Here is a 16,559-nt window from a genome sequence, read left to right on the forward strand (position 1 = left end):
CGGGGTCGTCCATGTGGTTTCCTTATGCTCTTGGTTTGAGATTAAGATGAAACCATGTAGATTTTATTTTGACTCTTTGATCATATATTTTGACAACCCACTAAGTGAACTCTCCTTAGCGCCCTGCTGCACCCAAGTGGTTAAGCAATTGATCTGGAATAGAATTGCAATGTCATTAACTGGAGATAATGCCGTATATTTCTTTGAGTTTGTTGTAAATTCAACATGAAAAATGTGCAATATTATTCTGCTTTCTTCCATGCAAAGGGTGAAATCAAAATTGCTGTTTCTATTGAAGATGAAGCCAGCAAAGACCTGCCTCCCGCCGCCCTGCTCTATAGGCCAGTTCGCCAGTATGTTTACGGAGTGCTGTTTAGCTTGGCAGAAAGCAGAAAGAAAACTGAGAGACTTGCTTTTAGAAAGAACAGACTTCCACCAGAATGTATGTACTGTGAAATCCATTGTTTGTTTTCCTCAGTACCTCGTAACCTCTTGTGCATTTTCCAAAGCCTTAGAGGATCGTGACTGAGCCTGCCCCGAGTGTCCCCACGTGAGACGGTGGGCTTCACGGGGCCCTTAGGACAGGAGGACCAGCCACAGGCTGTGTTCTTCAGTAATGTTCCAGTCATGCTGTGCATTTGGTAAAACGTGTGCACTTAAAACTGGATGTTGATCTGGAAACAGTCCGGACGGGCACCCTCTCCTATGGCAAGCGCGTCCCAGACAGGGCGACGGCGGCGTCTGCTCCGGTGTCTGTGAGCGCGTCTGTGCTGCAGAGTCCATGTTCCTGGGGAGGCCCTCACTGCGTGTGGCTGCTTCTGTGCAGGTGGCGTGTGCCTGTGCACAGCCCGCAGCAGACAGGGCCTGGTCACCGTCCCCCTCGAGGACTCCAGCCGATCGACCCTGGGGTGGAGGGGAAGTGGAAAGACAGAAGGTGCTGTTTGACATGTCGGCAAAAGCTGAGGTCAGAGCATGCATTTTCCATCTTCCAATGGGCCAGTGTAATATTTGGGGAGAACCGTGTCTGTTTTTTTTAGGTTATTTTATTTACTAATGTAGGAAATGTAAAAGTCACGGTATATCCATTAGGAAATACAGAGAAGTTTCCCAAAACATACAGTCTAAAATAAGAATATCCTGAACCGTGAACATTGTAGATTACCAGATCATCCCCTGAACTAAGACCGCTGAGGGACAGATCCCCTGGGTGTGCGGCGGGTTGGTGCAGGCCTGGTGACGTGCTGCAGCTGAACTGTGCTCAGGGATGCACGTGACAGTGGGTCTTACCTTTGGACTCTGAACTGGAGAGATTCTGGCAATTCTAAAAGCTTGTTGCATAGGTTCTGATGTTTTCTGTTTCTGGTTACTATGCCGAAGTGTGGTTTGAAGCCTTCCAGATGCAGCGCCTATCGGTGCCCTGACTTGAGGGTGGCCACCTCTAGCCAGTGCGTCTGCCGCCTCGACTGGGGCTGGAGGCCCCGCAGGAAACACTGAGCATTGTCAGTGGACTCTGCAAGGCCGGGACGTTCCTGGTGGACACATCCTCTTTCTCACTTTGCACAGGGTTGGCCAGTCTTCTGCACTGGCCGGCCCAGGCCCTGCAGCCGCGACCTCCCTTCCAGGGTCATGGCCCCTTGCTTCGGCCTTGGCCTAGACTGCCAGGTGCTGCAGAGCGCTGGGCAGCTCCGCTTCCTGCCGTGTCCTCGGCTCCAGAGCAGCATTTTGGCTTTTGTGGTGAAAGCTGTTCTTTTTCTCATTTGGTTATGTTCTGGAAACCGTTATCTTATTTAGCACACTCCCAGGGGTTTTCCAGGATGGGTGCCCTCTGCAGTGTCCACAGCTTTATAGAACAGTCTGCATGGGCTGCTGTGATCTGTGCGCACTCCCAGTGGTGGGCAGCGTGCGCTCCTCCCATCTAGGGAGTTCTGCGTCACAGGTGAACTGTGGGTGCCAGGGATGGCAGGAAGTAAGAGCTGGTCTCTGCCCTGCTGTAGGTGTGTAGTATAGCCCTGTGGCACACAGCATGCTCACCCCCTTGTTGCTTGTTCCGTACCTAGGTGGTGCGGGTGTCCGACTGGCCCCTGAGCAGGCAGTAGGGGATGCAGGAGGCACAGGACGACACTCAATGCATAAACCAGCACCCTCTGTGCATGAGCAAGAGAGCAGTGCACTGTGGTGCAGGGCTGGGCATTCACGCACACCACGTTGGGGGGCTTGGCGTTCGCCGAGAGAGGACAGGTGGGAGGGTGTAGGGACAGGATGGTGAAGAAAAAGAGAAGAATGGTACAGATGGGCTCTGAAGCTCTTGTGTATGGGGGTGTGTGGACTGGCTGAATTTCTTCTATATATATATATATATTTTTTTTTTTTTTAAAGATTTATTTATTTTGAGAGACAGAGCTGGGGAGGTAGGGCAGAGGGAGAGAGAATCTTGAGCAGACTCCACAGGAAGCATCGAGCCTGACATGGGGCTGGATCTCACAATTCTGAGGTCATGACCTGAGCTGAAACCAAGAGTCAGACACTTCACCGACTGAGCCCCCCCAGGCGCCCCCTGGCTAAGTTTCTGGGGGAGGTTGGTGCTGAGCTCATTGCGGTCTTTCTGCTCAGGTGATGAGAGAAAGTGGGTTCTGACTTCTCTGTCAGTCACAGGGAAACCACTGAAGGATTGGGAAGGGTGGGACATTTCAGTTCAGGAGGGTGGGCTGGGTAGGGACAGGTGGCTGAACTGAGGCAGTGGGAAAGGAGCTGTGAACTAGCCCTGGGACATCAGTGGCAGCTAGAGAAGTATATGATTCATGTACATTACAGATAACGGTGAACCTCTAGGTAGAAAGATGTGTCCATTGGACCTCTGAGTCTACAGGTTAAGAGACCGTCGTTAGCTCTGTGTAATGAGTGGCTTTAGAACCCAGGTCTGATTGGTCTTTCTGGGGACCTGATACACTTGAATTTGTTTCAGGCATTGGTTGTCTTAATGAAGGGAAAACAGCCTTAGAAAAGGTGCTCAGGTCAGTAATGCGGGCTCTTATTTGCTGATCACCATGCTAACTGGAGTGCCAGCTCTCCACAGTGAGGAGTTTTGTCCTTAGGAGCTCTCACGAGCCTTGAGCCTGAATGCTGGAAGCTGAGAGCAAACCTTGTGCGAGAGACGAACGTGCGTGTGCTGGTGACCTTACACTTCTCGTTAACAGTGCATTACAATTGTTCCCTGAGGACTGCTCCTTGAGGCCCACTCTTAGATCCCAGCTGACTCAGCGCTGGTGCGGTGATGCCCCTGCCGTGGGCTTCCCTCCTGAAAGACGTCATAGGTGATGGTGCATTTTGGTGTTCTTAGGGAGGAAGCCCTTGAGGCTGTGGATGAGGTGAGTATGGCGATGCCGGTCGTGCTGGAAGCAGTTGCTCAGGAGTCCAAGTCGGTAAGGTTTGAAAGTTGAGTCTTTTGAAACCTTGCTTTACCCTGGCCACTCTTAGACCACATGTGGCTGAAATGAAGTCAGTGGCACTTTGCAGGAGATTTCATAGAGCGCTGACCACGTACCATGAGGTCTTTGGGGCAGGTTAGTTTCTCAGATGCCCGCTGGCTCCGCTGTCCACTCCATGGGTCCCAGGCGAGCCCGTCTTCTGTAGCAGGTGAGGAGGCTCCTGGTCAAGCGTGGTGCCATCGTGCTGGGTTTACAGACGCAGGTTCAACGCGTTCACTGTGACAGCCGGAGGCTCCCCAGGGGGGCTTTGTTGTCAGAGCCAGTCAGAGGACACATGGAAGTCTAAAATATTAATATTGTTTAAAAATATTGAACTCTCACCACATTTAAGACACATATCCATTTGGAAATGTAGTCTCTTTCTTTCTCTCTCTTTTTTTTAAGTAGGCTCCATGCCCAGCGTGAAGCTCATTGCAGGGCCTTGAACTCATGACCTTGAGACCAAGGCCTGAGCTGAGATCAAGAGTCAGACGCTTAGCTGACTGAGCCACCCAGGCGCCCCGGAAATGTAGTCTCTTGATCAAGACATAGGATAAAGCATTTCATAATCTATAATGAGTGTGCTAGTGCTCGTGTGATTTAGCAGAGTTTCATTTTTAAAGTCCTATGATTAAAGCAGGATATCCACCCTCAGATCCTTAAAAACTCTGGCCTGTGAAAGTCATACCGAATTACATGCTGGCAGTTTATTTTCTGTGTGTCTGTCCCTGAGTTCTGTTGTTTTGCTGTTAGGAAATTCATCAAAAGCTTGTTTATTAAGACAGTAAGCTGCTCCAAGTCACCAGCGGGGTCTCCAGGCCCCTCGAGGGGCCACGTGGAAGATCACGGACCTGGCACAAACGATTTGCCCCGTGTTCTGGCTGGGGACAGTGGCAGTTGCTTTGGGGTGAGGTGGGTCCAGGGATCTGCATTTGAGGCTTCTGGCACTTGGGTAGGGACAGTTGCCTGGCTGGAGGCTTGGAGCATGAAGCTCCCGCCCTGCTGGTGGCTCCCACCCTGCTGCCCCTGGGGCGCCCCTCAGCTGTCCCTCACCCTGCTAGGGAGATCAGGAGGGGCAGGAAGAAAGGGGGTCTGGTTCCAAAAAGACTGCAGGGTAACAAGACTCCTCGGCCACAGTAGAAGAGGTAAAAATCCGGGGTTATCGTCCCCTGATGAAAATTGGCCTCTTGTTTTCTTCAACAAGACTCCCCGGGACCTTAGAATTAAGTAAGAGAAACAGGCATGTAGAAAGTGAAGGGATATAAGATGCAGACACGAGATAAAAGTCTCGACTTTCTAAATAGGAAAACCCAAAGGGAACATGGATTTCTTCGTGGTCCAGTTTGCTTTTGCTTCAGAAATTTTGTTTGTGCCGAGTAATTGGTTCTGCTGATTAAAAAGAGGTAAAATTGATTCACTGTGGATTGTATTATAAAACAGAATATATGATCAATATTAGTACGTTATTTTAATATGTGTGAAATTTGGTTATCATATCCATTTCCCCTGTGATTTTGTGAAGGCTGTTTATATTTATCTGAATGTCCTTCCTCTACAAAGCTTTCCAGGAGTAGCATCAGCGACTGAGTTTTCCTCACCAACCTGTGAGCAGCTGAGCCCGAGGGGCAGCTGCCCGGGCAGGAGGCTCCACGTGGCAGAGTTGGTGGCCCTCGTTCAGAGCCGTTTTTGTCGTAGGTCCTTGATCGCCTGGGTTCTGACACAGCCGCAGCGGTGTGCACAGGGAGAGTGAAGCAGGCATTGTTGTGGGCGTGTCGGGAACACTGTGCTCCACACCCTGCGGGGCCTTGCGCTGCCGCGAGTCCTAGAGGGCGCCCACCCGTTTCGCACGAGGGAGTGGAGAGCCAGCTGGACCCCACCACCTCATGTGTCGGCTTCTTGTGGGAGGGAAGGCACAGCTGCCCTCGTGCCCAGTTTTCTGTTTCTGCGGAGATACAAAAGAACCAGATTTTGTTTTTACTTTTTTGTGTGGCTTTGATGTTTTTCTGTACCGTGAGGCTCGGCAAGTGCAGTGGTCCTCCCCCCTACATGCACACACACACACACATCCCTGCCCACAGACCACAGGCCCCGTTGGCCACAGTCGTGGGAGCGGCTTGTCTCCATCAACCTCAGCCATACCTGTGATGCGTGCGTGCCGCCCTTGCACACACAGCCTGTAGCGGGCACGGCTAGTGCTCACGAGGTGCTGGCCCCAGGCTGAGACATTCTTCATCACGTGGCTCTGTCGGCAGCCACCGCTGGTTGGTTGGAGTTGGCTTACAGAATGAAACATTTTCATTATTCTTGGTCTGGGATGGATCCCAGTCAGCGTTAAAACAGATTTGCAAGGTAGCTGGCTGCCATGGGTTTGCATGTGACGCCAAAGACGATGACTCCCGTCTGAGGGAGACGCTGGGTTCTCAGCGACAGCTTGAGTGTAATCGTGGAGTCGGTCGCAGCTTGTATCGTGAAGAGGTAGGTACTTTGTGTAAAGAAGGTGCATTGTGAACGTAGCCTCTGCTAGTACAGAAAGCCAGCACCCTGGAGTTGTCGTTGCAGATGTAAGTGTTGCTGTGGCACGAGGGGACGAAGACAGTCTCCTGCTCGGTGTTTGCAAGTCTTCTTGAAAGGGTGAGTTTTTCTGTCGGTGCAGAAGCTGTGGTGGATGTTTGCTGACGGCCCAGCTGGGTCCGCTGACCTCTGGGCATGAGGTCGTGTCTTACAACATGGGGTCGTCACGGCCATGCTCACCGATCACAGTGCTCTTGTCTGAGTGCCAGATGTGTGTGCTCAGGGGCTGTAATACCCTGGCTTCCCCATGTGTGATCCTCACGTAACCAGTGCTTTTCACAAACACAGGAGCCCAGAGGTTGTGCTGTTAGTTCCTCGGCTTCTGTTTGTCCCTGTGAGTGGAGTCACAGAGCCTGAGCCCTCTGTCCCGGGCAGGGGCATGTACGTGTACACAGAGGCTGCCACGTGTCACCCTGGAAACTGACATCCCTGGGATCCTTTATTAGCACTAGGCTTTAATGAGTTAACTGTGGTCCACCTCACATGCTTATAGTCTGTAGCTACGTTACAGGCGGAGGCGCCTGTTTCCTTTGCAAGATTGTGCTAGAGTGAGTCCTCGGCCCCTTTCTGTGGTACCTGGTCCCAGGGCTGGGCCTCAGGGTTTGAGGACACCCTGGGTGTGGCGTGGTATGTGGGGGTTGGCCCCTGAGCCTCCCCTGCCTCCCCCGCTCCCCACCCCTGCCTGGTATATAGAAGATGCTCAATAAATACCTACGAGGTGATTGGCCGTAGGCTCCACCACCATTAAGTGGTGGTGTGTGAAAAGATTTCCAGAAGCAGATACACACATGTTAAAGATTAAGCAAGTCAGGAGCAGGTTTGCTCTCGGAACAAACTTGTGTTCCTGCACTTGGATTTTCTAAATTAGATCTGAGCTGTTCATGAGTAGTGGAGATGGGCAACAGAAATACTTAGAAGGACAGAGGGAGTGAATGCACAGGACCCTCCTTCACTGGGAGTACAGCGCCTGCCCTCCTTGCTCCTGGTGGCTGCAGACTGTATCCCCAGCCGTATCTCCAGGCAGTTCCCGGCAGCCTCTGTTAGCCGGAAGGATATGTGCTCAGCAGCTCACCCAGAGATTGGGGCACATGTGGGACCCTTCAAGCCTGCCGTGTGCACAGCTGTCTGGGGAGCCCCAGAGGGGGTGGGGATGTGTGGGCGTGAGAGGCTGCCTCCATGCTCCCCACCTACCCCCTCTTCCATGTGGGGCCTGGATCTCAAGAACAAGAGTGTGCTACCCAAAGCTGTTTCTAGATGAAAGCAGGACATGATAAAGTAGAATGACCGTGGCAGGTGTTAGAGGACGGCGGGGACAGAGGTGGAGATGGACTTAGGGAATGCCTCCCGGAGAGAGCTCAGATCAGAGACCTGGCGCTGGGCAGCCACCTTGTGTGAGCATGCATGCACGTGTGAGCATGTGTGCATGTGTGGTGGGGAGAAAGTGAGAGAACCCAGATCAGCTAATCCTACAACCAGAGATAAAATCTAATCAGTGCCTTTAAACCTTTGCCACCAAAATGAGTATGTTACAAAATAGATTTGTGCGTTTTGGCTTTTTTTGGCACGGAAAAGAAATTTGTGGTTTAACCAGTAGGCACCCAGCAGCCTCTGGTTAAGGGCTTGTTTTGTGACCAGCCTTGGCCTGTTTATCCAGGCCTGACGACTGCCAGCCTCTGATACTAGTTGGGCCTTGTGGTGGTGACGGCTGCCCGGTGTGCATGCCACGTGTGCTGAGGCTTGGCAGGCGTGGGGCTAGATTGTGAGTCCAAGGACAGGGACTGCGTGGGTGCGTGTCTGGCGTCTCAAAATATGGATGAATATAAAGATGCATGTATTTATATATACATGTGTGTCTGTTTGCACTTGATGGACTCTAAGTGTTCTACGTGTTTTAGATTTTTCTTTAGTATTTAAACATTAAGATACTCAAATGTGAATGAAAGGGATTTTCCTGGTGACAAAACAGTAACTTTTTTGTAAGAAGACAATCTTGGGGAGCTATCTTGACCTGGACCCTGCTCCAGCAGCCTGCTTCTGGGGGTGGGGGTCCCAGGGCTCCGCAGCAGCGCCCCTTTCCCTGCCTTGTGCGGGGCTGGGTGCGCGGAGCTGGCTGTCCTGTTGCTGACGCCCTGTGTGTCCGGGTGTCTGGCCTCCCACGTTCTCCAGGACCCTGTGCAGGCGGGATGGGGTGGAGCTGCAGGTGGTCCATTGGTCATTCTACCAGTCACGGTTTGGGCCTTCAGTCTCCCGTCTGCTTTGGGTGGTACTTTCGGGAAAGTGAGCCCATCTGGGGTGCTGTCGTTTGGGTAGAGGGGCCTGGTGGAAGAGGACAGTGGAGTCCCAGTGCCATCCTGGTTCTGGGTGGGTCACACTGGCCGCTTCCTGGGCCCCACTTCTGCTATGGTGGTCTTGGGCCCAAATGGGCTTTTGTTGCCTAGGAGATGGACACCCGGAGCCCAGCATCGGCCTGTCCCCCCTCAGTGCAGCAAGGAGACACTGGAACTCAGTCCCTGTGGCGTGCCGTGTCTTCCCTGTAACTCCCCTGTCATACGTTTTACAGGATTCAGACTTAACGTGGGAAAAGGTGCTTGTTTGTGCTTTAAGAATTAACGGACTTGAATAGTGGTAAGACAACTGTGGAGAAGAGGCCACTATTTTGTATTAGATCAGCTTAGACCTTCTTGCCTTTTTGGAGGTGAAATGGGGAATTTTATGTTTTGTCTTCAGTCTTCCTGGATAGAATTACTGTGTGCTGACATCACCGGGATTTCAAAACACTGAATCTTGCCTCCGTTTGCTGCCTTACTGGGCTTTTGGGGTCTCACTGCAGGGAGATTATTCTTACTAATCTTTAAAAACACAGTTTAACAGGTGTGTCTGTTAAAGGGGACCCTCAGGCAAAGTGGCACCAAGTGCGGATTATTTCTCAAATCTGATTAGTGAAAGTGTCTATGTAGAAAAAGATTAGATATCTAAATTGGAGTTCCTTTGGATTTCCATGATAATCACATACTTCTGTAAATTTTACCAGTTATTATTAAAACTTAATGGACTTAATAAATTTTTTCCAACATCCTTGATTTATACGTATTTGTTATATGGGGAAATCAAGTCATGATTTGATGGAGGAGAAACTTACCAGTGGCCTGAATGGAAATCTGGTTGAGCCACGAAAGTGTGTAGGGGACAGAACGTTCTAGACCTGAGGACTGGTGGCCGCTGGCTTGCTGATGAGAGAATGCGTTGGGGTGTGAGCAGTGGTATCTTCAGACTGTGATGATTGGAGGGTTGGATTTGTTTCAGCTTCTGGTGGCTGAGCTGGGCATAAATGGTTTTCCTCTGCTCTTCCCTCCTCCAGTTCCGCCCGTGATCATTAAGGAGTGGGCAGCTTACAAAGGGAAGTCTCCGCAGACACCGGAGCTGGTGGAAGCGCTTGCCTTCAGGGAGTGGACCTGCCCCAATCTCAAGCGGCTGTGGCTGGGGAAGGCGGTGGAGGACAAGAACCGCAGGATGAGGGCCTTCCTGGCCTGCATGAGGTCAGACACGCCAGCCATGCTCAACCCGGCCAGTGTGCCCACCCACCTCACGGTGCTGTGCTGCGTCCTACGGTAGGTGCACCGGGCTCCCCCAGGTGCATCCATGTGAGACACGCATGGGCCATGTCATCCCATATCACGTCTGTGATGACAACACAGTGTGTGTTTGAATCAGTCCTGAACGGGATGTTCACGTAATGGGTACATTTGGTGAATGTGTAACATATGTAACTGATTTTAAACATGAAATCACACTGTGATAAACATATCACGATGATTTTAAACGTGCTTTATCCTTTAAATATTAGAGATTTTGAAGGCTATACACGTTATGTTATGTGTTATTTGGAGTTCTGTAGGGAAAATGCACCTCTTTTAGCCATGTGTGCATTGGTATGGACTTGTTGTCTGTCTGAGTCTTAGGTTATAAGCTGCTGTACCCTTGTTTGTCTGGTTGCTCAGATTGTTCAGCTCGGGCCGCATGGGCTCATTTAGTAGGTCCTCGTGTCCTTTCTCCCCCAGCACGTCCTTCCTTTCTGCCACCACAAGATGCCGAGGCTCGTCTTGTATCTTCCCTGCTTCACCCTAGACCCTGCCCTCTCCAGGGGGCTGGCTCCTGCCTTCGGAGAGGGTTGGAAACCCGGAACTGGGCGCTGCCTGCTGCCGTGCCCTCAGCTGACAGAATGCCTGTGTGGACAGTGTTGGTGTTGGCATGCATACCTGAATTAGGTTCATTAGTTTTTCGAGGGTTTTTTTTTTTAACCAATTTCCAACTTAGGAAAAGTTGCGAGTACAGTACAAAAGAGTTTTTTTTGTTTAAGAGTTGATTTTTTTAAAAGTATAATTAATATATGTTTTATTAGTTTCAGGTGTACAGCATATTGACTCAACAGTTGTGCACATTATCAGTGCTCACCACACACACATAGACTCCTAAATACAGAGAAGAAACTGGTGGTTGCAGAGCTGGAGGTGATGGGGCCTGGGCAAAATAGAGCCTTTTTTTAACCCACATACTGGAGTATGGTTTTCAAACAAACAAGGACATTTTCTGATATAAGCGAAATATAGTCATCAGAATCAATCAACATCATGCCTTATTTCTGTCTGAACTTCAGGGTCCATTTAAGACCCTCTTTTTATGTTTGGAGGTAAAGTCCTGTTGGTTTTTCCGCCAAACGCTGGAAGGTGTGGCCACTCCTCTGTTACTGTGGTCTCGCGTGGGCTGTGTGCCTGCATCCTGACCGTGGGGCGGGGCGGGTGTCCCCAGGGCTTCTCCAGTGGGGCTGCTCTGTCCCCTTTGTAGCTAGGACATGTTTTGTGGGAGGCTGTTCGTGTAAACACTCCGTTCCTCATCACACTTCCATGAGCTCACAGCTTCTGCCTTCTTCAGTGGCCCCTAGGCCACTCCTGCCATCACTAAATGTGGTGTTCTGTTGTCACTGTCTGGGGCCGAGTCAGGCTGGCCTGTGTGTTCTCTTGACGGGTCTCCATCATGCTGGGAGCACCTCCCTTCTTCTCTTTCTCTAGGCAGCCCTGCTTCCTCGGGGTAGAGATGGTCAGGTCACCTGGGGTGTTTCTGGTGGGCAGGTGCCCTGTGCCTTTGGACCCTGCCCACATGGCGGCCTCTGAGCCTGGTGCCAGAGCCTGGGGGCCCAGCCCTGTGTGTCCCTCCTCCCTGGCCCCCGACTCCCCTGTTTCTTACCCTCGGCTGACAACAGGACAGAGCTTTAGTCAAGTATTCATTTCCTGACGTTTCTTAAATTCATGACAGCTTTAAGGTCAGTGACTCACGTAGAAGCCTCTCCGTCACCAAATTGAGGTCGACGGACGCGAGTGCATTGAGGATTGGTTTGGGGGAGAGACTAGATCTTTGTTTTGAATCTTCTGTTTTCCTCGAATGGGAAATTCATTTATGGACCTGTTTTTATCAGTAAACACACACACATATATATATATATATATATAGCCAAACATTAGAGATGAAGATTTTGGTGCTCTAAGGTCAAATTAGCAAGAAGAAATTTAGTTGAATGTATTTCTCTCTTCCAAGTTTAAATCAGTGTGTGGCTTTTACCCCAGTGGACAGCTCACTGTCCGCCAACCTGGAGGGAGGACACCACCTGCCATACCCAAGGCCACACTCCTCACCTGGTCTCCTTCCTCGTCCTTCCGGTCCCTCCTTGGCCATCACCCCTGGCCTTTGTAAAGTCTTCCAAATTTCAGGATTGTCCTGGTCCCCGTTTTTAAGACAATCTTTATGGTTGTTTTTTTGTAGTTGTTTATAGAAAATATACTCATTTTAGAACTTGGGAAGATTAGTAAATGTGACTGACCACATCACAAGAGGCTCGCCAGCACTCTGGTGGGAGGCAGGTGATCTCCTGTCTGTGGAGATGGGCAGACACTTGGGGTTTCTCGCGTGGAGAGCCTCTCATGGCTTCAGGTCTTGAGGAGGTGGAACTGGTTGAGGAGACGAAGTCAGGGAGAGTTGAGGGACTGCAGTTCCTAGGACAAGTCCCCGAGGGCTTCAGGGCCAGGACACCAGTAAACAGTCTGGTCCATTTCCACTAAGAGAGTCTGTTTTACCTTCTGTATTTTGGGCTTGGGGACAAGCAGGTGACCGGCACACTGCACGGCCCCCTTTGGCTCCTGGCATGACCTCGGGTTGTGGGGGTGGGCTGAGTCTGAGGCCTCACATTTTGGAGGGCGTGGTGCGTGGAGGGTCCAGGAGGAGGGGTCAGGGTTGATGCGTGCCTCTGAGGCCCTGGGGTCGGCCCGGGAGGGGAGGCTGTGCAGCCCTGTGGGTGCCCAGCAGACGACTGTTACTGGACAGAACCGGTTCCGGCCTCAGGTTCGGCTGCTCACCTCTTGAAAATCAACACTAGAGAGACAAGTGAGGGTGGTCAAGAAGAGGTTGCTATATTCAGGAAGCTGGAAACCGGGAAGAGGGTGGACTAAAGTCTGGAAGGCCACCATCCTCGTCCAGGCCAAGTGGGAGGGTCTTAGAAGGGGACGGTGCAGGGAATGGGGAGGGGGCTGTGAGCAGGAGACGCGGTGCCCACATGGTCGCTCTGTGTCCACGGAACCCTGACAGACTTGCTGGCATCCGTGGCAGGTGTTTTCGAATGTGGTTGGGCGTTATCTCCTGGGAGAGTCTGGTCCTTCACTCTCAAGGCCGGTGGTCTGCAAATCCAAGGAGAGCGGGTTAGTTTGCTGCAGACCTGGACATAGGGCAGCAAGACGGGGCGGTTAGCGTGAAGGCATCCCACCGCGGAGGCCACAGGAGTGCTGCTACTAACCCTTGGCTGTGGTGACTGTGTGGGGCAGGGCCGGTGGTCGGCCACAGGGTTTCCCTTTCTTTAATTTTCTTTTTTTCCTTGTCTTTCCTTTTTGAGTTTTATTTGTTTTGCATAACTTCAAACTTGAACAGATTGTGAGAGGGGTTCGAGGAGTTTGTGGCTGTCCTTCACCCAGACTCCTCCACACGCTCGAGTTCGATTGCAGCGTTTTTCTCTTGTTCTGTCCGTGTGTCCTAGCCCTTGAGTGGAAGTTGTGGGCGCGTTGCCTCTACCCCTGAGCTCTTGGGTATGTGTTTTTAAAAACAAAGACGTTGTTAAAATCAGAGAAGTCATCCTAGTACAGCTTGTGCGTATGTCTCTGAGATTTTCCAGTTGTCCCAGTGATGGTCTGCATCACCAACAGGCGATCTCGGCTCGTGCTTGAATTTAGCTGCCGAGTCTTGTCCCGTCCTCGAAGCTTCTAGGCTTCCTTTGGGTTGATGCAGAGCGAACACTGGCTTGTCTGCAGACAGTCCGTCTTGTAGACAGCACGTGAACTAACGGGGCAGCAGCTCCCGGAGGCTGCCCGTACAAACAGGCTCCCAGACCCTGGCTGCCGCTTGTCCGCCCCCAACTAGACTGTTTCTCGGTCCGTGTATACCGATGTCTCTTTCCAGTGAGGTCTGTTTCTGCCTCCGGGGCAGGTGCCCCAGCAGCGCAGTGGTGGTGGTCTCGATGCCTGTGTCCCTTCTGGGGCAGTCAACACTGTGACAGCACTGGCGGGGGCTGGGAGGATGGCAGCCGGATCTCTAGAACCATCCTCGAAAAGGTGGGGGGTTGGGGGGGTGCAGACCTGAGCCTGGGTTCAGTGTGCGGGTGGAGTGAGTGTCCAGAACAGAGTGGGAGGCGGCCTTCCCTGCAGACAGCCCAGACAGACAGGCCCTCATCCCAGAGAGCTCACGTTCTCCTGAGCAGTGGGCTGGGTTCAGTCCTGGTAGGACTCAGGTCAGTAGATAGATGAGGGGATGGAGGAGGGCTTGAGCCCCCAAGCAAGACGCAGGGAGTTGGTGGTAACCTGTGCCCACCCCCTGGGGAGCACAGCCTTCCCAGGTGGGTCGAACAGGGACTCGCCCCTGCTTGGCCCCACAGACAGCCTCCCACTGTTGGCTTGGGTGGAGCGGCGTGGCTGGTGGGGGAGCAGGCCAGGCCGTTGCCCGTCACCTTCACTCGTAATAGCGATGCCGGGGGCACGGCCTGTGTGGAGTGGTTTAGTCTGACCTTTCTGCACATGCCTCGCACCCTTGTGCATCCAGAGAGAGAGAGATGAGTGATGGTTCTGTGGGAATGAATAGAAAGCCAAAGGAGGAGATATCAGGCACTCTAACCAAAAACACAGTTGTTCAGCTAAACGACTTCTGAGAGTCTTTGCTGCCAACAGAACTAGCTTGTGCCCAAGATGCGTTTTTCCTCATTCATCATTTTAAAAGGAACATGGGGAAGGGTGCTGGGGAGGCGTTCGTGTCCCTTGGGCACGCAGGGTGACAGAGTGGGATGGCCACACAACACTGAGCAGACCTTAGGCCGGTGCTGTCCACGTGCGTGTGCTCGAGACGGCAGACCTCCTGTTCTGCACATTTCATCACTACGTTTAGGGAACTCCGAATACAGGTGTAGCCAGATGCGCACGGAGCACAGTGCTTCCCACGGCCACTGTTGTCGTGCCTTTGTACACAATTGCTGTGTCTCGCATCGAGCCCTGACGCAGACCGTCGTCCCGCAGGCATGTGGCGTTTGTCACTGCCGACATCGACACTTCAAGGACTGGAAGTTCACCTCTAGTAACACGTCCGGCTGAGCCTGGACGCCCTACAGATGTGGCGTCTACTGCTCATCTGCCTTGAAATTACCTTTGCTTGACCTCGCACCACGTGATGTTCCTGCGAAGCGTGTAAGCTCTGCCCTGTGTCCCTGTCTCTGCGGTGGGGCGGGGCGGCCGCTGCCTTGGGGTTGCTGGGGCCGCGGGGCCTGAAGGTGGTGTGTGCTCTTGTAGACTGGTGCCTGGCACCTAGCGAGAACTTACGGGGTTCTCTTGGGGTCCTGATCTGCTGGACAGAACCCCCTGCTTTGCCTGGCGATGCACGTTCCCGCGAGTGAATGTTGATTATTGCCAAAATAGCGTTCGACGCCACCTTGCTCCTGCGTTTGTTGACTTAGAGTTTAAGCTCTGAGAGAACATCCTCGGCAGACAGGACTGGAAAGAGCCTTGTGAGGCACGCCACGGCTCTCTGCTCTTCTTGAGCTGCCCGTCAGAGGTCCCAGGAGTCTGTCACCCCAGACAGACTGGGGACCCCAACGAGACTGGGTCGTCCTTCAGGTTTGCCAAGTGCGGGGCTGGGTTGAGCTCTCGGGGAGACTCAGGCCGGGGCCGTGGCGGCTGTGGTGGCTGCGCCTTGGCTCCGTGCCCTGGGGTTGTCACAGAGGCAGGGCATGTGGCAAGGTGAGTAAGGAGGAAGACCGTGGATGCCTGGCGGTTCCCAGGCAGCTGGCACAGATGGTTGTTTCAGATTTAAAAATCGATTTCACCCCCGGCTGCTCACACCGGGGCTGCCCCCGGGAGGTCAGCGTGTCCAAGGCTTGTGGGCACTGGTTCAGGAGCCCATGGCGTCAGTTCAGGTCCCGTGGGCCCCTTCCTGTCCCCTCCCCTGGTGCTTTCCTGCTGGCGCGGGAGCCTCTTCTCTGCACGTCTCTCACACAGCACTCGCTCTTCATCAGGACTTGTGTCTTTTTTATTTGGACCTAGAGTCTGCCTCCCAGGTATCCAGTGTTGAATTGAAATAAATAAATCTGTAAATTGGTGCTTAAAATGTATTTTCAGGGTTTGAATACCTTACCAGAGTGAGCTGTATCAGAAGTCACTGAGCAGCAGCTGCTTTGCAGCCTGTGCAAATGTGGTGTGCTATTCTCATCACTCTGAAAGCAAACATTGTGTTGAGCCCAGGTAATGAGTCACGCGTTCGTAGCTGGTGTCATGCAGCGCGCATAGAGACACTGGGGGAGAACTCTCGGTGCTCCCCCAGCACGTGTCATCTGAGTGTCCTTAGAACCTGTATGCCAGGTTATGCATGTGACTGGTGACCGCTCCATCCTGACAGCAGACCCTCTCTGTCCACCTGTAGGTATATGGTGCAGTGGCCTGGAGCACGGATCCTGCGTCGCCAAGAGCTGGACGCCTTCCTGGCTCAGGCGCTGTCCCCCAAACTCTATGAGCCTGACCAGCTGCAGGAGCTCAAGGTAATGGACAAGCCTCATTCCTTGTGTTGGGAAGCATTGCTTCGGAGTTCTGTGATGAGGGCTGACCTCACTGGGCAGGGCCGCTCAGAGCGCTAGGCTAGAAAACCGAGCCGCGGACTTGGGAACCTTCAGGGCAAAGGCAGTATCCTTCCCGGTGACAGAAATGGTCAAGTCTACTTCTGTCCGATAGAGGTTTTCCCTCGTTACCAGGGGGCATTTACTCTTATTTTCACATCAGGAAGTAAACTTGCTTTTGTTTCAGGTGGGGACCCTGAACCCCCGGGCGGGGGGCTTGGTCTTCAGGATTTTCTCACATCTGGCCAGGATTCTTTTCTCATTTCGTTCTGTTGTTCCTAATAACAGCATTCGTTTTCTCTAAAAAATAGTCTTGCCCCTCCTCGATTATAAACCCCTTT

At 52.4% G+C, this 16,559-nt stretch overlaps 1 protein-coding gene across 5 annotated transcripts in view; it reads left to right on the plus strand.

The window, feature by feature from the left end:
• The window catches only part of FAM120A (family with sequence similarity 120A), a 94,769-nt gene that overhangs the window by 60,330 nt on the left and 17,880 nt on the right, over positions 1-16,559 (plus strand). For all 5 annotated transcript variants that reach the window (XM_034647055.1, XM_034647056.1, XM_034647058.1 and 2 more), the window contains 3 exons: positions 268-442; positions 9,394-9,643; positions 16,029-16,143. In XM_034647055.1, the coding sequence (XP_034502946.1) occupies positions 268-442; positions 9,394-9,643; positions 16,029-16,143 (540 nt within the window). The remainder of the gene's footprint in view (positions 1-267; positions 443-9,393; positions 9,644-16,028; positions 16,144-16,559) is intronic.

The sequence above is a fragment of the Ailuropoda melanoleuca genome, chromosome 17 (assembly GCF_002007445.2).
Source record: "Ailuropoda melanoleuca isolate Jingjing chromosome 17, ASM200744v2, whole genome shotgun sequence".
NCBI lineage: Eukaryota > Metazoa > Chordata > Mammalia > Carnivora > Ursidae > Ailuropoda > Ailuropoda melanoleuca.